We start from the raw sequence: 23,440 nt of genomic DNA on the forward strand, positions 1-23,440 counted from the left end.
CTCACACACACAAAAAACACATACAAACATCTACACAAAAAGTCTTGCTAAGCATCTTTTTACAGTGTTATTCTTCCATGGATGTAAACAACAGACCCATGGGTATGCAAGGAAACAAAGGGAGTGTATATGTTTATATGTATATATGTAGGGGAAAGTGTGCATTTGTGGGTTTCTGTGTGTGTTGTTTGCCTGGGGGTACTTATATGATGTGGTCTTATTAAATCAGTGCGAGAAAAGGAGGAGCAGACAGGAGTGATAGAGAAGCACAAAGGAACCCGAAGCGATTAAACCCCTACTCAAACCGGCTTAGCTGTGAAAGCTTCACAGAAAGCCAACAATGGTTGCCTTCCTTTTAAATCTTGCTCCTTTTTTGCTTTCTTTTCCTCTCTCTCTCTCTCTCTCTCTCTCTCTCTCTTGCACGATTTACCCCTCCTTCTGTTCTTTCCCTCTCTCAAACAGATTATTTCTTTTCTTTTTCTTCTTGTCTGTCTTCTTTGCAGCACGTTAGGCCGCTTAACTTTACAATACTCATGTCAGGTCAAAACCCACCCTCCCTCAATCTCTTCAATTCAAAAACACTAAAACACTTCTTGCTGCATAAGGTATTACTGTATCTCAGACGTCAACCACCTCGAAAGTCTTTCTTTCATCCGTTCATTACGACCTCTTCCTTTCTGTTCACTCTTTTCTTTCTCTAAAGGAGTTTTGGGGCACTCTGTGGATTTGCCAGGTTGTTAATTGCACAGCGAGTTTTTGTCTAAATCAATAGGGGACTTGCATAAGTTTATGAGGGGATTAGATGAGAACAAGAGTGTGTGAGTGTGTGTATGTGGAAGGTTGAGGTTATATAGTAATTTGGGCCGTTTGATTTCTCACAGAATTTCTCACAGAACATACATTTATTAACAACTTCGAGCTTCATCAGTGTTTTGTTGGCCACTTCTGCTGTAATATTTAACTAAATAAACTTTCTGCTGCAGGTGTTTGATGGGAATGAATTGCAGTTCTCACTTTGAAACTCATTTAGAAGTTCAAACTATGGGGAGTTACCCTGCGGTATGTCAAGGGATATTGTTTGGAACAGGAGCCAGTAAATTCCTCTTACAACACAAAGGGTCCAGTCCTCCAACTCCCCAAATCACTGTAATGGACTGGATTAGACCACCTGGTGTGGTTCTAAGAGGCAGAGGAATCCCTCCCTGCCCCCCCACCAACATCCACTTCTCCACCTGCACTTGGCATTGCCCATGAATGCCAGTCATTAAGACAGCATTACAAAGACGAGGCCTACCTCTTTCCCAATGGACCGGCTCCACTTCCACATATAGAGCAACCATTGTTTTAAATGCCACTGCTCCCACCCCCTGGAGACTGGGTTTCCATTCACTGGCCACTGTAGCTAGTACACTGCCAGAGAGGAAATATGATAAATGTGTCTAACTCCGTCTGTCAGGGAGCAGCGGGACATTCTCTTTTTCCTGTGTGCCAACAGGTGGAAAGGGGTAAGCCCTGGTCAGGTTTCTTGATTCGTGTATGTGTGTGTATGTGCATTTGTCATCCGTGAATAACCCCCTCTCTTGTGTTTTTTCCAGGTGCACCAGAAAGGAGAAATGCGAGCGCTCATCAGAGCCCCGTCGCTTTGCATCAGACATCAAGCAGTGTGTTCGTCTCAGTGTCCACCCAAACAACATCTCAGTGTCCCAGTTCAGTGTCACGGTGAGTGGATGGAAACACACTACTCCTCATCTATGCTAAAATAGAAACAATGACATTTTTTCCTCTCATGCTGTTACATTTTTTTTATCTATCTTTTTTTTTTAATTAGAAGTGATTCATTGTATTTTTTGTTCTATAAAGAAGAAGCACTTCAGCAAGCATTTGTTTTAGTGGAGCCGTATTGCAGTAAAAACTGAGGCTAGCTGAATGTGTTGCTAGTGAGAAAATCTTGTCTGGCAGATTGACACTCTCACACACTCAAGCTTAATTTGTAATGCAATGTAATTATGCTCTAGATACTGATTAGTAGCCGGTGTTAACTCTATAATCCTGCTTTACATCATTTTACTGCCTGCCAACATGCATCCTTCAAATCCTGACCTCAGAACTTACAGTCCCGTCCAGTGAAATACTCTCCCAACAAATGTCAACAATCATTAACAGGACACAGTTTAGCTCAGCTGTGTTCATTGTGATTGTTGGCAACTAAATGCAGCACTTTTTTCCTCTGGACATTTCATTCCAGAACAGCTGCCAGATTTAAAGGGTCTGAATGGTTTTTGATTGTTTAAGTGCATTGATTAGTGTGCAAAGAGCTGTGATACATTGCAACAAAAATATGTCTCTACAGGAAATGGAGAACTACAAACACGTGTTGGACAGTTGTTTTTCCATAGTTTGTTTGAACTCATATCTGCTAGGAAAGTATGTGATAAAATACAGGTCCCATACCATTCGTACCATGATACTATATGCTGGTTATATTGCTGTACAGAGACTCTAATGGCTATGCTTCTTTAGCTGATTAGGCTTGTATTGCATTTAGGTGGAATTAATCAAACAGAGACCCGTGGCTGTTTCCTCACTTTAGACCCAATGCCCATTCTGATTTGACAATTATTTTTCACTGGGACAGGAACAGGTGGCTTCCAATGTTTTCAGGTGGCTGTGTATGTGTGTGTCTACATGTGTGTATCTCTTTGGGTCTGCAGGATTTTTCTGCAGGTTCAGGAGAAGATTGATATTCGCTGAACACATCATGCTATTCAATATCTCCCAAGGCTTACTGGTTTTCTTTATCAAAACCTGAACCCTATTTCAAAGGTTGAAACAATAAATGTTGTGAAAATCCCACTGACCTTAACCACGTTAACCACACATTTCAATTCCCATTTCCTATTTAATGGTGGTTTGGAAATGGCTTTGAATCTCAGAGACCAAGTGCATAAATATCCAATATGATTTTCTAAGGTCAAGCCTGAATGACGATTCTCCATCCGTGTTGCTCTGAGGGTCACATGAGAGGTGTTGATTTTCTGAGGTACACCTCTGCATCACTCTAATGATATTCATGGTCTGTGTGTGTGTGTGTGTGTGTGTGTGTGTGTGTGTGTGTGTGTGAGCCTTTAGAGAGTGTTTAACCTTTTCCCAGCGAGTAGGCTTTACCCAAAGGCTGTGCCACACATCTCCCATCCAACTGATTGCAGGGCAGAGGCTCCTGCCAGACAGACAGGGGCTCCTCTTGACCTTTGTGTTATTAAATATTTGTTTGGAAAGATAAGTCAAGACATTCTCAAGAGACACTCTTCTGCTGTAATCAGACCCGTTGTAAAAGAAAAAAAAAAAAAAGCCATAATTTTCTTTTGCATTTAATTCTCTCTTTGGTTGTTTACTGTATGTAAAGTTTCTTCTGTTATGTTTCAGGAGGAATCGTCTCTCTAGCTACAACTAACAGCTATAAACACAAATAAAATCATGACTGAGTTACAGTGGCATTTCTTATTTCTGGTTAAGTGGCTGTAAATGTGTCATTAATGAGCTCAGAGTATAATATCAGCATTGACATTTGTAGTTTAATTCATGGCTTAAGAATGAAGAATATAGGTTGATATAAAGTCATATCATTTTTCTCTACTGTCTTTTTTCTGGCATCTCTTTTTGAATAAATTCTCACCAATCGTTTGCAGCCAAGGCTTTTTTTTTTTCACCATGGCAACATGAACAGCCCATCATCACATATCCTTTGCATTAGATATGGTGTTTTGTAAACTATAGGAGGGCATTTGTGTATATGTGAGTGTGTGTATGCATATGTGTGGCGGATGTTTCTGTTAACATGAATAGGTTATTTTCATATTTATGCAGCCCTGCTGTGGCCATGCTTGGCCTTGACTACTCCAAATGTAATTGATGAAACTCGTGGTCTGGCTGTATTCCCTCCTTTAAAAGGAAAAATTAATGAAAGTGAGAGAAGAAGAAGGTGAGAGGCAACGAATGAGAGAGAGGATGTGTAAGAGATAGAAGCCTGGTCGGACATTGTCCATCTTATGTGGGAAGCTGTGTATCTGTTCACACTCGGGCTGCTGTATTTGTATTAAGCAGCAATATAAAAACAGCGCAGGTCAGCCCTACTCAGCCGCTGAGGCAGCTTTCAGCATCACATCACAAGTGCACTATGGACTGCACCTCAAATCAATGCCTCGACCAAGGCCCACTGTAGACACGCTTTTCCATCAATATTTATATTTTGGTCTTGACCCCACTCCACCTGCCTCCACGACCCTCTTTTTTTCATTCTTATTCAAGGACAGTGTGTTGTTTTCTTTTTTTCCACCTGCTCCACCTGAAGCCAGTTTTTGCTGAGGTGCAAAAAGAGCTTACACAGCGCTTTCAAATGAAGAGGGAAGATTTGCATTCTCTATTTCCCAGAGTCCTCTTTTCCCTCCCTGCCCAGCAGCCTGTATGCCTGCACTTCTTCACCTCAGTCTTCCTGCTATTTCTGTCCTGTTTCTCATCCCATACTTACCTTGACTTTCCACTTTTATCATGATTTTCACTTTCTACCATGAAAAAATTAAGATGGAATGTTAAATCCATACAGCTCATGGATGCCAAAAAGGCACTACTACTAAGGTAGTAATGCTCATGGCCATCAGATACAGGCTGGTTAAGATGGCACTGATTCTAGTTTTAAATCAATCTATGTCTTTCTGTATCAGAGTATTTTGATGTTGTTTGGACATCTGGGCAGAATGCATCTGATCCCTCCCATTCAAGAGTCCCCAAGTGGCTTCTCTGGCCACTGACCACCCTGCAGATGGATCTTTACTCTGCTCAGAACTTGCAGCTGTGCTTCTCATCAGCAATATTGTGTTATGGTCATATTTGAAGAACATATTGGCTCCAAAACTGATCTGAAGTGCTCACAGATGTGGGAATCAGAGCACTGCAGTAAATAACAGTTTGGGCACAGATCAAACGTGTTTATCTCTGACCATAGTCACAATTACAAAATGCACTTTGTCATGCTTTATTAATAGCATTTTAAACTGATGTAATAATTTGATGTGATGTGAGCTGTAATTGAAACTATGATTCACCATAGTATCCGAGCTACTGACCACTTTCATTAGTTAATTTTATTACTGTTTTATTATATTTTTCATTACAGTCCAAGCAATTACCACAAAGTGAATATTTAGTATAATGTTGCATAGAATACTGACATCTTTTAACACACTTTTCAATCTTTCTCTCTCTACAGTTGGTGTTGGAGGCCCATAATGTCCCAGAACTTTCTGCGGGTGTCAACTGCACCTTTGAGGACCTGGCTGAGATGAACGGCTTGGTGGAGGGAAACCGGATCAAATGCTCCTCCCCCGCAGAGAAAGAGATGCCACGTATTATTGTTGACAAAGGTAAGGGTGGACCTATTGCAACCTTTTTGTCCAAAAAGCAAAAAACTGACATCAGAAAATGTGCTATTCCATACGAGCCAACAATGGATGTCACAGTGTTGGCATTTGATTTGATGTTTGCATCGTGGACCTACACAGAAACTCTCTGTGTATAGAACATTGACAACCTGTGATTATCTGGTATCTGGAAGCCTGCTGATAACCTGTCAAAATGTCATTATTTTTACTGTATTATTTAGAAAAATATATATGAAAAACCATTGCCAGCATCAACTAGTTATCAATATTAGAGCACCTGTTGAATATAATTTTACATGTCTGTCAGGAAAGCACACAATCATCTGGATGTTTTCCCTTCTGTCAGAAGCATGCTTGTCCTAGGGCTATGAGTGTTCTATGAATTTTTGTTTTCTCTTATTGCCATCAGTAACTCAGTGGGCCTTGGAGCACTGCCTTAGGACATGTTTAGTAATTGAATGAACATTAGTTATTAGGCTGCTGTGGGATTTATTTACCATCCTCCCTCAAAGTGGATATGCTCCAGAGGGAGTGATGGGACCCCAGTTAACCTCAGTGCAAAAAGGAGAATATCAAGCTGCACAGCTAAGTGTTTTTACTACAGTATTTCAGCTAATTTAGTGCCTGGAGATTACACAGTCCCTGCAGACAGTGTCACTGTTTCCATTTCTTTCAAGAGGCAAACAGCTAAAACATTTCTGACAATATTCATTCCACAAGCAGAGAAGGGAAAATATATTTTTCTCTGTCTAATTTTCCTGCTCTTAACCTCCCCTCTCCGGGGTCGGCGAAGCCTTGGTCTAATTGAACAAAGCTCCTGGCCTGTCCCCAGGCAGGTAATCCTTCATCACCAACACGTTGTGTCCTCATGTTGGCATAATGAAGATGCCACCTCCTTCCATACTTCCCCTGAATAATGAATAATGAATGAAAATAGAAAGAAAATAGAACAGAAAAAGTGGCGATCTATCAATAATGCTCAAAATGTACACAATGCTCATTGATGTTTTTAGACACTGTTGATGTCAGAGCTAAAGAAAATGGTGTTAACACTTGCTTGTGTGTGGCTTGCAAAAATGTTATCTATGAATGGTTTTGTAGATATTGGAGCCAAAAAACAAACATAACTATAAGATAAGTACCTTTTAGGAATCAGCTGTACACATGCACGAATCTTCACATTTTCCTTTATTTATTCACACACACATGAACAGAAGCTTCACACACACACACACACACTGCCATGAACAAACACACGGCACCACTGCAATAAAGTAATCCACAGATAGACAGCACACATGTACAGATGTAAGGCTGACAGGGAGCCTGAGGGTGCTTTGGGGAATTAAAAACATTTGTTTAATGTTTGCCATGTCAACCACATGTGAAGCTGATGATGCTGCAGTCATGCAAATACAGATATGTAAATATCTGCTCTCAGACACACATAAACTAGGCATTCAGTATTTCTCCCCATCTTTTGTTATGTCTTTCTCCCACACTCACAAAAGCACACGGTTATATCCTTTTCTTGTTTCGGGTAGAGGAAAATATTCCACATTTTTGCCTATATTTGAACCTTTCTTTTTCCATTTTTACTAGTACTCATTAGTCTAAGCTTGGTTGAAAAAGAGAAAAGAAGGGAGAACGATGGAAGGAGTGAAGAGAGAGGGAGGGATAGATAGTGTTAGCAGGCTTCAAGGTAACATTTAGGTGGCCTAATTAGGACAGATCCGTTGTCAGCGGTGCTTTACTGTGATTGATGAATGATTCCTTCTTTGTTAGAGAGATGGAGAGAGACACGGGGGAAAAGAAGGAGTCGCAGAGTGGAAGGAAGCAAAGAGACCTGTGTGTAGAGATAGAGTGGGGATGAGAGAGTGAGAGAGGTACAGAGGTAGTGTAGCGAGAGAGCAGTTAGATGTGTGGATGTGCTGTTGAATTAAACATGAACTCCTTCATTAGGGCCAGACAAAAGGACACACCAAATACAGATGAGGTGCAAGCTTGCATACACACACACACACTCACACGCTTTCTGTTTCATCTTCTTCCCCCTTTACCTTGTCAAAGACACTCTCAAAGACTTTTCCGGGGGAATATTTTCCATCCCAAGGGAAATGTGTGTGCACCAACTTTTTTTGGCTCTTGTAAGGCAGCGGGGATAGGGAGACTTAACCCAACAAAACCCTACCCTCTCTTAAGATATTGCCTTTACCACTGCAACAGGCTGAGCACCTGTGGCTCAAAGCAGTCATCTTTTCTTCATGGGAAAATCTAATGTGACTAGACACTGAAAAAGGATATGTGGACAAGTGAATAAAATAATTATCATACAAGCAGGACTTCTTTAAAAGTGTCTACCCACTGCTCATGCTGCTGGAAAAGTAGCTGTGACATGCACCCATTACCATTATAATACTGTTTTATTTCTCCTAGTTGTTGAATGAAACTGGAATAAAAGCAATTATTTTTAATTTATCTTACCTTTACCACCTATACCATCTTTACCTAAATGCAAATCATTCTACCTCTGTGTATCAAACTATTGATCTTGACTATGATCTATTTTCTCTAGGTGACCACCAGATTGTGCAGCTGTATCTCAAGTCCAAGGAGACAGGCCTGGCATTTGCAAATACCAGTTTTGTTTTCTACAACTGCAGCGTGCACAAGTCGTAAGTCTATGTCTTCTTATATCTTTCAAGAGCACTTCTCTCTAGCAGATAGTTTGTAATGATTCAGATCCCTTCACATTGAAAACTGACATTGATTAGTATTATTAGAAGTAGTATTGTATACTTAAGTAAGTAGGCATATTGAGCTTTTGTTCTTTAGTGTATTTGCTGCTTCAATACTAATTCACAGTACTGTCATCCCTCTCCTCTCCATTCAGGTGTCTGTCATGTGTGAGTAGTCCTTACCAGTGCCACTGGTGTAAGTACAGGCATGACTGTACCCACGACCCTCGCACATGTTCCTTCCAGGAGGGCCGAGTTAAGAAGCCTGAGGTGAGTCCCAAGCCATGGCTAGTGATAATTGTTTTCCTTGATTTACTTTTTTCTTATATTTCTGTTACCTCCAGTTATTCAGTCATCACACCCCCTGTAGGTGGAGGGTGAAACTCAAATTTCCCCAAATTTCTACCTGCACCTCTGCCTGTAGGTTCAAAGACAATCAAACTGGCCCATTAAGACAATGTCCAAGAATCCCCCAAATCTTCAATGCTGCACAGCTCCATCCTCCTCTTCCTTTTGGGTTAGCTTAGTAATAAAACATGGTGAAATAAACTGAGGGGAAATGTTTGGCTACGTGAGACTAATAGCTATCATTCTAGGTTTCACATGCAAAAGGAGTTATGTTAAAATGATTGAGACACCTTTCAGCTGTAGTGCTTCCATCTGGCATGAGTCTCTTGGCATGTCTCGCTCCTGACTGCACATCAAAGGGCAGTGGAAACTAATAAAACGGAGCCATTTCCTCTTGCCCATCCCTATTCCCTGAGACAGCTTAGTCTGTGTGAATTATCAATAGTATTGGCAGCCAGTTCTATTCCCGTCGAAGCAGAGCCCACCATAATTAGGCTGCTCTGCTGCAGAGGACAAGCCACTCACTGGATGGGGTACATTCAGTGAATGCCCCCACCCCAACCATTCCCCATCCTATGAGAGAGGTCTCTCTCTGATTTAGAGTCACTGCCACAGTGGCTGTCAGGGCAGAGCGAGGAGGTAAGGAAGGTTTGGGTATGTGCCCATGTATGTGTGTAACCTCTGGTGTGAGCTGGTGGGTACAGTATGTCTGTATATCAGTGTGCTTTATGTATTTTTGTGTGTTTATCTTGAATACAGTTTTCCCTGCCAGTACCCTGCCAAATCACGGTAGTTTTCAGGGGGAGGCTTTTACAGGGAGTTAGTGGCCTGTTAATCCTAGCCTGAGGTGAGCTATGATGAAGATCACTAGTGCTCATGTCTGGGTTGGCAGACGCTGCACGACGGGCAGGGACAAGCTTAGCCAGATTGCCTCCTTTGATGAGCAGTCTGCTCTCAATTGTGTTATTCCACCCATGTTTCCCCCGAGCTATTCAACCTGCGTAGAAGATATTATTTTCTTTTAACGCCGTTTCCATTATCCTTTTGAACCTTCTGCTTAGTCAGGCCCAAGCCTGAGTCTTTTCAGGTTTACTTTTCCAATTAACTCAGGGGCTGGTGGTCAATATTGACTGAGGATAATAATGTGTGAATCCCCACCCATTGTGTTGCTGACTAAAAGAAAACCATAAATAAAGCGAAGGGGATTTGGTATTTGCACATTAATGACATCCCTTTTTTGACGTGTTGTTTCAGAAAAAGCAGGTGTTTTGCAGGCTTAATGACTTTTAATTTGCTTTTAATTAACCCCTCAAATCCAAGGTCATGTGTTTGCTACCAGATATTTGGTTTCCGTTTTGAATTAATAATTTAGACAAACACACATACAAGCTTAAGAACATGCAGACACACGCACTATCCATAGAATCATTCCCAAATTTAACGAAAGGCAACAAGTCAACTTTGCTCTGTGAAATGGGATGGCCTCTTTCTGCTGCAGATGACTTTTTGTGTACTATTACAATTACGGGATTTCAGGCAGTGATCTGAATAATCCCTTAACGCTATGCTAATGATCGAGGCCAGGCAAATCTCCCTACTGGTTGAGCTTGTTGTTAGTATGCATGGCAGGACAGAGTTAAAGCCAGGCCTGGGCGTACAGTGGGTGCCTTTTTATTCATGCCAGCAATGATATGGGCACATGGATCAGACGTTTGCCTGTTGGCACATTAACCAAGGCCACGTCCATGTTTGCCCTCCACATATCTCAAGGACTTAGCCATTCTGATGAGCCTCACTGACAAAGAACATGCATGCAGCTTCATTCGGTTACACTGAATAAATAGCCAAAAGTTATTCCTGACCACAACTTTGCATTGCTTATATGAATAGTCTTGTTTGTTTACCTGCATATTTATCACTTTTCAGTTATCACTAACTGTATCCCCCATCCCTAAAGCGCAAACATAGCCTCACGAAAAGCAACTGAAACTAAGGACACTTCCTGTTCTCTTTGTCTGATGAAAACCGCAGGAGGATATTTCCCTTTCTTCTTCTCTTGTCTACATCACAGCATGTTCATATCCTGAGCTGCTGCCAAGCCTTTCCCTAATCTATTCAGCTGGTAACACTCCAAAATATGACTTTTTCTGAATATATATCACTACCCCTTAACACATCCTCGCATTAGTTACTTCTTGTCTGTGTTGTGGTGATCAATGCCTGGGAGTTTATTTACCAGGAGCTTATTGATCAAGTGATCAAGATAATTTTATTAAAGAAGCTAAATGCCAGCAGTAATAGCTGCTAGTTGCCAATATTAGACAGGAATGGTAGAGAGAGGTGCTTTCGTTCGATTCATAGACAAATCAATGTCATACACAGGCACTGACTGGCTGCTGAGGAGTCAGTTGATTATTTGCAGAGTGAAGACCAAAGGGATATGTCGAAATTAAATTAAACAAAAAAAGATATTGAAAGAGAAGAGCTTGAAGAGCTTCATAGTGCCATTGAACTGCTCTAGTATAGGGACCCTACGTGGTTTCACACAACCAGGTTTTAAACAAACCTCCAGATTAGGTAAATCTATTGGAAGACAAAACAAAGGCAAACGGTAAAACTTTTATCCACACTGTCTGTTGTAAACATCACAGTTTACAGACTACTATTGTTACCGAAGTTGTACGTGAACACAGTTTGGTTTTACAATTAAACAAAGTGGTTTAAATCTGGCTAAGCTGTTTATTTGTTTGATCATCTAAAGAACTGTGTTTGTTGCCTGTCAGATCTCAGGAATTAGTTTAGTGAGTTGAATGTTATCTTAACCAATAGAAATGAAACTTTTAAAGAAAAGCCCAAGTTGTAATAAATCGTAATGTTCCTTTAAGACCAAGGACAGAGATGCAGGGAGAGACACCAAAAATGGCAGGAGAAAAGAGTGAGAGGTATTTGGAAAAAAAAAATGTAAGGTGTGGACTGAACGGCGGAATAGAAACAAGGTGAGGAGCAGCAGGGAAGGAGGGAAGATGAACAGAGAGTGAGAGTGTCTTTGCCCCAGGCTCTATTGGAGATGATAAAACAGAGGCCAGTTAAGGGGAGCTCTTGGTAACCACAAGGTGTGTGTGTGTGTACGTGTACTGTATGAAAACTTAAGATCCTCCTCATCTTCACACCTTACACTGCTATAATTATGGGCTTCTCTCTCTTTCACTCCCACCCTTCCTCCTTCCTTGCTTCAAACTATGCCAAGGGCTTTTACATTCACAGTTCCCACTTCGCTGCCTACTCTCTGTCACTCTCCCTATCTCCGCCCTTCACACCTCCCACCAGCCTCCAATTATCAGATCTAAGTAGGTCCCGGAGAAGAAAAGAAGTCAGGAAAGGGAGGAGGAGAGAGAATCAGTGAGAGGGAGTTGATAAGAGAAATGAGAAGGGTCAGTGAGCTAGATAGGACGAACAACACAGGCTGGGTGTAGAGAGAGATAAATGAAGGAGGGATAAAGTATGAGCATGACAGAGAATCAGAGATGAGGTCAGAGAAAACAATGAGTCAGGGATGGAGAGAGGAAGAATGGAGGATAATTATATAGAGGAAAAAGAGAGGCACCAACTTGCTTTTCAGAAGTCAGGGCTTATTATGTGGTTATGATGAGTCATGCTATTGACAGGTACTTTTCTCTTCCGAGTGCAAGTTCTTGATTACATGACTACAGGACTGTCACTGAAGTTCACACACACACATAAACACATGTATAAACTAGTCTGCTTCACGTCTACAATGTACTTTGTAGTCTCTCTTGCCTCCTGCTGACAGACCACTTATCTCTTTCTTCAGCCAGGAAAAAATATATGAAAGTTGGTTGTTTCACCCAAATTACAAAAATCTTTCACTTACCTGGCTGGTAACTACTCAGATCGTTTTGGTGAAATTTGTTGTCTGCCTACACACTAATAGAATGGGGTTAAATGAAAAGTTTCTCTTTCCAGAAATCGTTTCCCTGTAAGTCTAAATAATCTACATGATATCCTATCAATAGTTGTCATAAGAAACTAGAGGTGTCGTCGAAAACTGTTTACAGTTAGGTCTGTAGATTATTATAGTAACCGGGAATTTGTAAATGATGTGAGCTCCACAAATGAAATTCACCTAGAGGTAAAATCTTTTTATTTTTATTTTACTCTAACGTTTTTATATGGTCATACTACCATATCTCACTTGTCTTCCTCCTCCTATTGGTAGGAGTCAAGTACTCAACCGTATGGAGCCTGATGGAGTGAAGAGTTGTAAATTTAAATTCTTGAATTCTGTATGATGGCGCTCAGCTACATTATGTGCCTGTTTACGGGGATGTGTGAGAGTGCACATGTGGTTAGTGTGCATGTGTATGTGATTTGCATTCGCTCCTCTGTTATTTATTGCACTTCAGTTGTTGGGGGTTGAGAGGGTGGGGAGCAGAAATAAACGCACTGACATTAGATCAACTTAATGTTGACATAAATCTTAACGGGCGACAGCGAGCATCACTGCCAACACCATCAGCATCAGTAGCCAACTAGCATATAAACGTGTGTTTGTCCAAACCACTGAAAGCTCACTTGGCCTCAGGGACTGCTGGCAACAATCACGGTGTGCAATATTATTGTGTCTGAGTGTGTATGTATACATACAAACAGAAAAATCAGAGCTAAGTAGGAGAAAAAACACAGGGTACCAACAGCATGCACACTTGCTTGCTTGTAGATTCCCTGCCACATTATGAATTTTTAATTGTCGTTGAAGCAAGAAAGGCATCTGTTTGTGCTTTTATATTTTGCTGTTTCTTATGTCACAAAACTTAAAAAGGGTGGGAATTAAGATTTTACAGATTTTGAACAGACATGAGGAATGACAGTTTGTAATCCTGGTAAGGTTGACAGTGTGCAGTTGTGTGAGTGTGCACAATCTGTAGCAGTGGGGGAAGCCTGCTTCACAATTACAGGGCAGATGAGTTTAGTTTATGGGTTTAGATCAGTGTGTGATTGTGTGTGTGTGTGTGAAACAGTGTGTTTACATGTGACTAAGGTTATTTACCTGAGACAACATATTTGTAGCGTAGCTGTAAAAAAAAAAAGAAAAACTGCTCTGATGTCAGTGTTGTAAAGGGAATTGTAGAAAGTGTTGATGAAATGGTGTAATAGTGTATATGTGTGTAAATGTGTGTAGTCAGCAGCTGTTGGAATTTGCTTTTTGAAGTTTTCCATCTCCCTGACATGTTGTCATAAAGGCAGATGATGCAAGAGATGCTGTCTGGCTCTGACTTATGGCGTTTATCACATTCTGTAATGAGATTCCAAGGCTGTAGCTTATTCTTTGTATGTGTCTGCGTGCATATGTGTGTTTGCATACACTCACATGTCAGTGTCTGTTAACCTTGAATCTGCTTACATGTAGAAGAAACTGTAGTTTTGGTCCAAGTTTTTGGGTTCATGGTTTCAAACACTGCCGTGCATTTTAGCTGTGGTGCTCTGTGTATGTGTGTGTGCACAATCCTATCACCTCATCACCATATGCCGCTATCAGTATAGATCTGTGTCTTCAAGATTCAGCTTTAGTCACCGTGTTAAGTCATACTCCGGTGCTCCCCATGCCTTCATTTCCACAAACTAGATCAAATTTATTGTCCCTATTGTTCAAGTGTATTAACTGGAAGAGATGTGATTAAAAATGGATTGCATCTCTCTTTGCTCTCCCACTCATTTTCATTCTCCAAATACGACCCTTCGTTCTTAGGAAAATGAGATTTGGAAGAGCAAACACGTGTGCACCCACCTCTTCCTTCCTCTCCTCCTCCACTGAACTCACTCACCCTGTTTGTCATTTATCTATAATGACTTTGTGAATAGTGTCACAGCGCGTTCCCCTTTCTCTCACCACGCAGCCACCCAGTCAGTCACTCAGCCTAACCCAATCAAGTGGCTTTTAATGAACTTCAAACAAGTGTTATCATCCAGTTCAACGTGCGCTATGCTTCACTCCCCCCCCAGCTCCATCCATGCGGGGGCTCACCTTATCTTCTCTCCTTCTTTTCACACTATTTCCTTCTGACTCTTTGACATGCTAAAGCTCCCCCTGTCGCATATGCTTAATGATATTTTTTGCCTCTTTCAGTCACTCTGTTCTTTTGTTGTTCCTCTCTTTCATTTTGCCTATTTTGCGCTCTCTCTCTATCCACCTCTCTTCAGCGAAAACATGAAACAGTTTTGAGAAGTGCTGTTCTCTATTTACTATCTTTACCCTCCTTTACCTCCCTCCTCACCTTTCACTTCTGCTTGTCAGTCACTTTCCTGTTCTTGCCACTGTTTTTTCCCCCCACTTGTTCTACCTCTAGCTCTGCTCGTCTTTCCTTTTCTCTTCTCTGTCCATCTCTTCTCCTCTCCTCACCTGTCCTCCCCCTCTTTCCTCTCCTCTCCTCTTTGTCTTTCAGGCATAGGTGCTCTATATTTAGCCAGCTACTCGCACCTGAATTGATTGGCTGTTAATTTTGGACCTCCAATTGCTACGTGACTCATCTCCCACTCTCTCCCTCTCTCTCTCTGTCATTCATTCTTGCCTAATTACCGCACAGGCAACGTTATTTTGATGCGTCAGTGACATCTTTTCTTCATGAACAAAAACATGAACACAACAACCAAACATAGAATTACAAACCGAGAGATCATATCATTTCTGTTTTCATTGTGTCATTAATGCTCCCATCCTGTGGATAATGACGGTGGAGCACCTATTGAGCTGGCCCTTCACTCACAGTGAATGGGAGCAGGTCCTAGGACTGTCTAACCAAGAGACTCAGCTGGAAACACTGAACACTGAAAACAGTACATGCTGAAGTGGCTATGTCATTCAATTAAACCGATGTTTGTGAAGTACTGTACCTGATGAGAGTGTTGATGGCTCTGCGAGTTTACAGTTCACTGTATGTCAGTCATGTTGTTGGAATATTCCTGGTGCAATTAGCAACCATCCTTACTGTCTCCAAATAGGTTTAAATGATTAAAAAATGACATTGCACAATGACACTCCTTGAGTAACATTAATCTAATTGCAATTATGCATTAAACCTGGTGATAAGACTCATAGTTGCACACCTTGTCTTTTTGTCTCTCTTCCAGGGTTGTCCCCAGTTGCTGCCTGCAGAAAGGATCCTGGTGCCAGTCAACGTGGTAAAGCCAATCACCCTGAGGGCAAAGAACCTCCCCCAGCCCCAGTCTGGACAGCGGGGGTATGAGTGTCTGCTGACCATCCAAGGAAACGAGCACAGAGTTCCTGCCCTGCGCTTCAACAGCTCCTCTGTGCAGTGTCAAAACACATCGGTGAGGTTGAGTGAGTGCATATGTGTGCTTTACTTGCCAGCTTTGGTGGGATATCATCATTGACTACCACCCACCCACACACCAACACAATCTCTGTAAAACCGCCCTATTTCTATAAAGTGTTCCTACAAAAGTGACCATAATATATTTTTCTCACACGCATACAGCGACACACGCACACACTCATTCCAGCTGAAGTTTTTCCTCTTCTAGCTAGACAGTCGGTAGATGAGACAAGAGCCTGACTTTGTCTCTCCTACACGGCCATCCCTGCGATCACGCTCCATTCACTGACTGAATAATGCATTGACAGCAATGAAAGACTAGCATGAAAGAGGCTTTATGCTGGTCTTGATGCTAATCGTCTGTTGATACAATAACATCTCATCTTCCTGTCTATCTTCATCACTCTGTGTGTGTGTATGTGTGTGTGTGTGTGTGTGTGTGTGTGTGTGTGTCCGTGTGTGTCCGTGTCTGTGTGTAGAGATGTCTGTGGGATTTCTGTGCATAATCACACTACAATCCAAATATTGTACTTTGATTGAGCAGTGAAGGAGGGAAACTGTAATTTAGCGGCAAATTATGATTCTAGCACCAACTCTCCATGCTGCTAGTGTTACAGAACCAAATGAAAAATAATGTCGTCTTTAAAAGCTCTCTGGTGTGTACAGTGTGTGTGTGAGTTCATGTGTGTATTCACTGTGTCTACAGGCACTTGTTGATGATGCGTTTTGCATTCAAAAGAGTATTGTGATACCTGAGGCTTTTGGACTTAGAGATAATAGACAGTTTAAAGTAGCTCAGCAGCTTCTCTCTCTCATACTCTCTTTACCGTATCTCCCTCTTTCCCTCTCTGGTTGCCATGGTGATAGTATTTCTATGATGGGATGGAGATGAGCAGTCTTCCCGTGGAGCTGACAGTCATCTGGAACGGAGATTTCAGCATCGACAACCCCGCCAACAACAAAGGTTAGCATGCACGTAGTCACGAGCATGTGCACACACATACATACATCCATATGATGTCTTTCCATAGTGTAATACTCACAAGGAAACCACACACACACACACATAGTCAACATAGCCACTTATAAACTCTCACTTTGCACACACATAGACACAAACACACATTAAAGCCACTGCCTTCCCATTGTTGCCCTTGGAGTCGGTCTCCATGGCAACAGGCGGGCGGTGTGCTGAGGTGCAGCATCCATCCCCTGATGTTGCAGCGTAGAGTGGTTAACTTTAACACATCCGCTTTCCTTCTGTAGGTCTCTCTTTCCCCTCCTGTCTCTCTCCATTTGTCCGTATGTCTCTCCTGGACTTCACTGTTGTCTGTCTGTCTCTTCCCAACTCTCTAAACTCCATTTTCTTGCCTTCTCTCAAACATTATTTCTTTTCAGCTGTTTCTCTTTGCTCTGTCAACACCTCTCTTGGAGTTTGGCAATCTATCCATCTCCGTCACCACTGCCTCTCTCCTCCCCTCCTCATTTTTCTCATCTCAGCAAATCAATGTGCAGTAATGGAAAAAAACATATAGATACATACATGAGCATATGAGATATTTTTTCTGTCCAACTCTCAATTTACTCTCAGTATATGTGGAAGGACAGCTTAGTGCTGAATTTTTTAGCATTCAGCATTCAGCTGCTGAGCTTGATTCAGTTTGCCTACTGGCGATCCACCACTGTGAGTGATCCATGCTGGGGCAGGAAAATGGCAGCATGCTGGGGGTTGTAGTTCTCTGACAGGAAAACAACTCATTCTAACCAAAGGCAGTGGAGTCAGGCACAAGAAACGTATTGTTGAAATGTGAATGATATGCCAACATGACACTGTGCTGTAAGGCAAAGTTTGTACAGTGTTTGTGTGTGTTTGCAGTTGTGTACATGTGTGTCTGAGTCAAATACGGAGTACAAAACATATCCTTGAGCATAAGTGTAAAATCAAAGAAGCAACAAAAGTTAGAAAAAGAGAGGGAGATGCCTGAACTAGAGAATCCTCCTCTACCCTCCGCCAGCCTTTGTTTACCTGTGGAGGAAGCGGTCCTAGGGCATCATTTGATGGACAGATCACACATGCATCTAATGGCAATTAAAAAGAAAATGGCTGGCTGTTGCCATGGAGATGATATGTTAAATGTGTGGTGGGTTAGCAGAGGCGAGAGGCAGCAGTGTAGGAAACTCAAAAGAGAGGGAGGGAGAGGGACAGAGAGTATATAGAGATGATGATAGAGAGAGAGATAATGAGACGAAGATATCAACGAATGTCGCTCTCAAAATGTTCGGTTTGTTGTTCGCATATTCAAACAGCAGCTGACAGACATTTAGCGATTTCGGTAAACAACCCAAATTTTAGTCTGTTGTGTGTTTTTGAAGTGTTTGTCCATCATTTTAGAGGCTTTTGGCTAAAATAAATTTGCATGCATTTGCTGTTCTGTAATCATTTGTACAAAGGTTGTTCACTTGAGTTCTCCACTCTCTCTCCCTCTGCCGTTGCTGTCTTCCCTTCCTTCCCCCTTATTTCCTTCCCGTCCTTCTCTCTGTTTCTTTCCTCCCTCCTGCACAGTCCATCTGTACAAGTGCGATGCCCAGCGTGGAAGCTGTGGTTTGTGTCTGAAGGCAGACCCGCTGTTTGGGTGTGTTTGGTGTATAGGAGAGAACCGCTGCACCCTCAAGCAACACTGTCCTCACCCCGAGAACCAGTGGCTGGAGCACAACGGCATCAACAGCAAGTGCACCCACCCACGGATCACACAGGTGGGACACACACCAGGGCACACATGCATCATTGTCCACATATGACCACACATTCAGTACATACTTTACACATAAGCACCTGCAATGCCAACATTGATGCAAGTGCCTTTTTAAATCAGAGGCCACACATACACATAATTACAGTGCACTAATGGGAACATACTTACACTCATCACTTTTGAGACAGTGCGTTTCTTTTTCACGCTTTTACAGTGCAGTTACACATCTCTCATGCATCAAAAGTTTAAATGATAATGATGAACTAGAATCACAATTATAGAAATCATGTGAATCTGCCTTTTCAAATGTCTGTTGTGGGACAGGGGATATTTTTGAATGGATTTATTCCTCTCTTACTTTCAATGTGAACATACAAACACTTGGATCGTCCATGTAAGCCCAGAAAGAGACAAATCATCCTCTTTCTTGCTAGTTATCAATCAACTCTGCACAGATGTTCACACAAACCCTGACTTAACCCACCATGCTGCTGAAAACCACTGACACCATGTGAGGCAAATAGACTTGACCTGTGCAAGATATATTAAAGGGGCAACAGCAGAATGGATAAGGGTCAGTGAGATGAAGGATAAGAGGATACAAAGGAAAGATGGATGGAAAGAAGCCGAGATGAAGGGAGAGGAGGATGGATTGGGTTTACACGAAAGAGAGGTGGTGACGGATGGGCAGACTGAGCCAGAATAGAGTCATATGAGGCTGAAGGGGTGGAAGAAGACCCCTGCACCCTCCCCATTTCCCCATGATGGATATAAGGGTCCTGTCTGCATCCTTTTCCCAAGGAACAGAGTTAGGAGCAGATGGTCACTGACTAGAGATGAAGGGATGAAGCAAAGCGTGGATAAAAAAAGACAGAAGGGGGGAATCCCCTTTGGTGTCTTGGGGAGTGTTGGGTTTGGACGGAGAGTGGGAAGAGGGATACAGGAATGATAGGATAATCCCTTCTCCACTGTCTGCTCTCCACTGTATACATCATACCACATAGACCAGCATACAGATAAGTGGCCAACCTTGGTGGAGATTCACTGAAAGCAGCACCGTAAACCCTGTTGTTTCTTGTAACCTTGAATGCACCATGAATCTGACACGAATCTTCACAGATCATGTACAAATAATGTCTCCAAAGCAGGGGACTTAATTATCGTCTACTCTACTCATGGATAACCCAATCCATTGTGATTATTTTTCAGAATCAGAAATACTTTATTGATCCCCAGGGGGAAATTGTACAATTCAGGCAAAATCAAAGGTGATGAGAAGATGCTGATATTTTGTCCCCTGTTGCGCTTATTGAAGAGTCTAGATCAGTAAGGTGCACTCTATCATTCCTCCTCTCTAGTGTTTGTCTTCACCCCGAGCAGTGGATTTATTCCTGGAGACGGGCCCTGTATTTCTCCTTAGATCCCTAAGGCTGCAGCAGGGACATATTGCAGCCTTCTCACGTCCCCCATAAAAACTGTCAGAGGGTGAGGAGTGAGGACTTTTCCAAGACGGCCGGGGCCCTAATGCATTCTAATACGCTTCATTATAATGACATCTCCCATCAACAATATGAGAGGGAGAGGCTCTCGTAGAAGGATGGAAAGAGAGAGGGAGAGAAGTGATTAAGCGTTTGCCTCTACCCAACCGTCAATTATCTTGTCAAAGTCACAAATCTAATCAACGCCTCATTGCGTCTTTCCTGCTCTCTTTCATTCTTTTGCTTCTTCCTTCTCCTTCACTATTTCTCTTTTAGTCTTTCTTCCTCTCCATCCTCCGTATTTGCAAATAAATGGAGAGCCCACGATGCATTGTGTGCAATCTTTTTAATTGCATGTATTATAGCACCATTCCCAGAAGGCTCTTTTTTTCATTAAGATATCAGCAGGGAGCCTTATTAATCAGAGACATTGAACCATACAATAACGATATCTCCCACATGGCAGCCACAGGACTTGTGTTTTGCATGACCTGGCTTGAGCTTGCATCTGTCATTCGATTGGCTAGTTCCCTTCAAGCCCAGCTAGTTCAATTTGTTTTAGTTCACTTCTTTGAAAAAATAATCAAATAATCAAATTAAAATGTTTGATGCACATGCGGTAGTAACATAAGGATTATCATACTACAACAAGCAAGAGCTTCAAGCCATAAGATAACCCCCCCCCCCCACACACACACACACACACACACTCTCTCACTCACTCAGCACCCCACCTGTGAACACCACAGGGGGTCATGCTGCCAACTATAAACCGAGCAGAGAGGCAATGAGAGTCTCATCCTCAGTGAAAATCCTTGGGATCACTATTTTTCAGGGGGCTGGTGACACAGCACCATTAAATCTGGGCCCCTGTCTGCAGCATGGAGGACTTCTATTTGGCAGAGACGGATAGGAACAGACTATTCTGTGTCCGTCTCTAACATCCATCCATCTGGGCCGGCCTGATGATGTGTAGGCACACACACTCTCGTTGGCCAAAAAGTAATTGTGTGAGTAAAGTGCTGATGGATGTTGGAACCGCCTCATCAACAATGAGAGATGTTACTGATAAATCAAAGGACACTGTGATTACTGCAGAGATGTCACCCAATGCCAAGTTTTAAGTTACTCTTACATAATATATTGTTGTGCTTTTCTGTTAATACAGGATTGAGAAATGACAATCCCTTGACCCTAAGTCTTGACCCCTTAGCTCTCCCTGCAGCTGTTGTTTTGACGTTTATTGTCTCTTTTCTGCAGTCATCTCTCCCATCCTCCCACCTTCCTACCCAGCAATGTAATTTCTTCCTGAGTTACATAATGTGTGAAAAGAACACCCTTAACCCTTATCCCCAAAGAATTGAAAATGAATATATAGCTATCATTCTTTACTGTCCTTCTACACCTGTTGTTGACCCTCTGTTGCTTTTACAGAGGGCTTTCACAGGAACCAAACCACTAAGAAGTAGGAACATTGTAGACTGACTGACACTCTTTATCACACCATTTGGGAAGTTATCATTTTGGCTAAAATAAGCTTGAAGCTCTCTCGTGATAACGCTGTGGATCTTCAAATAGTTTGACATCCTAATTTCAGATAAATTGTAATAAAGTTGTATTTTAAAATAATGGCCTATAAAGCTAAAGACTGAGATCTGTATACACTATGGACGCGGGACTGAGAGACATATTGCACCTAATGGAGATAGATAGACAGATTGACAGATAGATGTATTATGTTAATACATTGAATATTTTTTGTTGACATTACATACATTTAAAACATTTGAGTTACTAAGTATAGAAATGACATATTTTACAAAATATACTTGGAGACACAGGAGAGAGAAACAAATTGAGTGTCACTTGTATTGCTTTTACTTTTCACATCTAAAATTTCACTGATTATGGGTTTTAAATTCAACTTCCTCTCATCTTCTTCTTCTCCCCAGTCGGAGCTTATATTGTGAGCAAATTGCTTTGTGAAGTGAACTAATGCTCGTTGTTTAGGAAAACAAAACAAAATCATATCTCCAAAATCATCAGTCTAGATTTTTATTTCAACAGATCACCCCTCTCCGGGGTCCCAGGGAGGGCGGCACGCTCGTGACTATCCGTGGTGAGAACCTTGGACTGGAGTTCAGAGAGATTCAGGATAACGTGAAGGTGGCCGAAGTGGATTGCACCCCCATACGTGAGGGCTACATCCCTGCTGAACAGTAAGTCACATTTTATATTGATGACTGAATATAAAACATCAGCAGCCCTGAGTAGTAAATGGCACGTTCTTACCTAGCCTCTAATTTACATTCCTGCAAAGCTTAAGTCCCATTTGAGGCAGCAGCCAGTTGATAGCAGCTATTAATAGTACATACACTCATAATTACAGGTTGTAATGATCTTTGCTGTATAGTCATTCCCCATTTTGTCAACCAAAATGTACATAATATCTATGAATACAGTTTTTCCAGCTGCACTGGAACCATAGGGAGAAGTCAAACTATATGGAGCGGCAGCAAAGCTAAATCATGAATTCAGCATAATGTTTCTGCTCTCCCTTCGCTTGCCACAATCCCATTTAAAGCACTTTGACCACAGCTGAACAGTTCATGCCCTACAGGGAACAAGACACTTGAGTCACACACAGGTACAACACTGTGTTACCTGTGTTACCCACACGGCCGAGCCATAACAAGTCAGCATGACCAACTGATCATGAGTCAGAGTACTCACCTCAGGCTGTTTGTGTGCATGTGTGCCTGAGTGTGTAAGGCAGCAAGAGAGAAGGTGAGTAACACAGAGAGAGAGACTATGTAATAACCAGTGAACTAATGCTAAATTGGCCTAATCCCTAGACCAGAAGAAATTGGAGTTTGACTTCAAATTACAGCGGTGCACATAGAGTACAAGAGACTTGTATGTGTACTGCTGTGGGCAGCAGGTAACAACTCAGGCCCCCATATTTCATAGTAGCACACACACAGGCACTGACACACTCAACCACACACAGTCCCGTAATCATTTTAGAAAGTTCAGGAGGTTACATTTAGTTGACATTTGGGTTTAATCCAGAGCTTTGGTTCCTTACAGGTGCCGTCTATCAAATTATTTTAAACTAGTTTAAAGTTGGCTTATCAACAGACCCAGTGCCTCTTCTGCTTAGAAAGTAAGTTGTGTGCCAGCACTTTCTAAGCAAATGCTGACCCAGCAGAAGAGGTAGCTGTATTTGAGGTCATATGTAAAAGGATAGAGACTTTTTCCTTTTTCTCCCACAAGTTGGCAGTGCGCTGGAGGTGAAGTCTCTGCCAAATAATACATTATTTTACTGAGGTTTTA

At 41.9% G+C, this 23,440-nt stretch overlaps 1 protein-coding gene across 1 annotated transcript in view; it reads left to right on the plus strand.

Annotated features, from left to right (window-relative positions):
* Positions 1 to 23,440, plus strand: part of plxna4 (plexin A4) — a 189,521-nt gene that overhangs the window by 128,434 nt on the left and 37,647 nt on the right. Inside the window, exons 5-12 of the mRNA XM_070929103.1 lie at positions 1,596 to 1,719; positions 5,264 to 5,417; positions 8,011 to 8,110; positions 8,329 to 8,443; positions 15,668 to 15,868; positions 16,741 to 16,837; positions 18,437 to 18,627; positions 22,172 to 22,323. Of these exons, the coding sequence (XP_070785204.1) occupies positions 1,596 to 1,719; positions 5,264 to 5,417; positions 8,011 to 8,110; positions 8,329 to 8,443; positions 15,668 to 15,868; positions 16,741 to 16,837; positions 18,437 to 18,627; positions 22,172 to 22,323 (1,134 nt within the window). The remainder of the gene's footprint in view (positions 1 to 1,595; positions 1,720 to 5,263; positions 5,418 to 8,010; positions 8,111 to 8,328; positions 8,444 to 15,667; positions 15,869 to 16,740; positions 16,838 to 18,436; positions 18,628 to 22,171; positions 22,324 to 23,440) is intronic.

This window comes from Enoplosus armatus, chromosome 22 (genome assembly GCF_043641665.1).
Source record: "Enoplosus armatus isolate fEnoArm2 chromosome 22, fEnoArm2.hap1, whole genome shotgun sequence".
NCBI classification, from domain to species: domain Eukaryota; kingdom Metazoa; phylum Chordata; class Actinopteri; order Centrarchiformes; family Enoplosidae; genus Enoplosus; species Enoplosus armatus.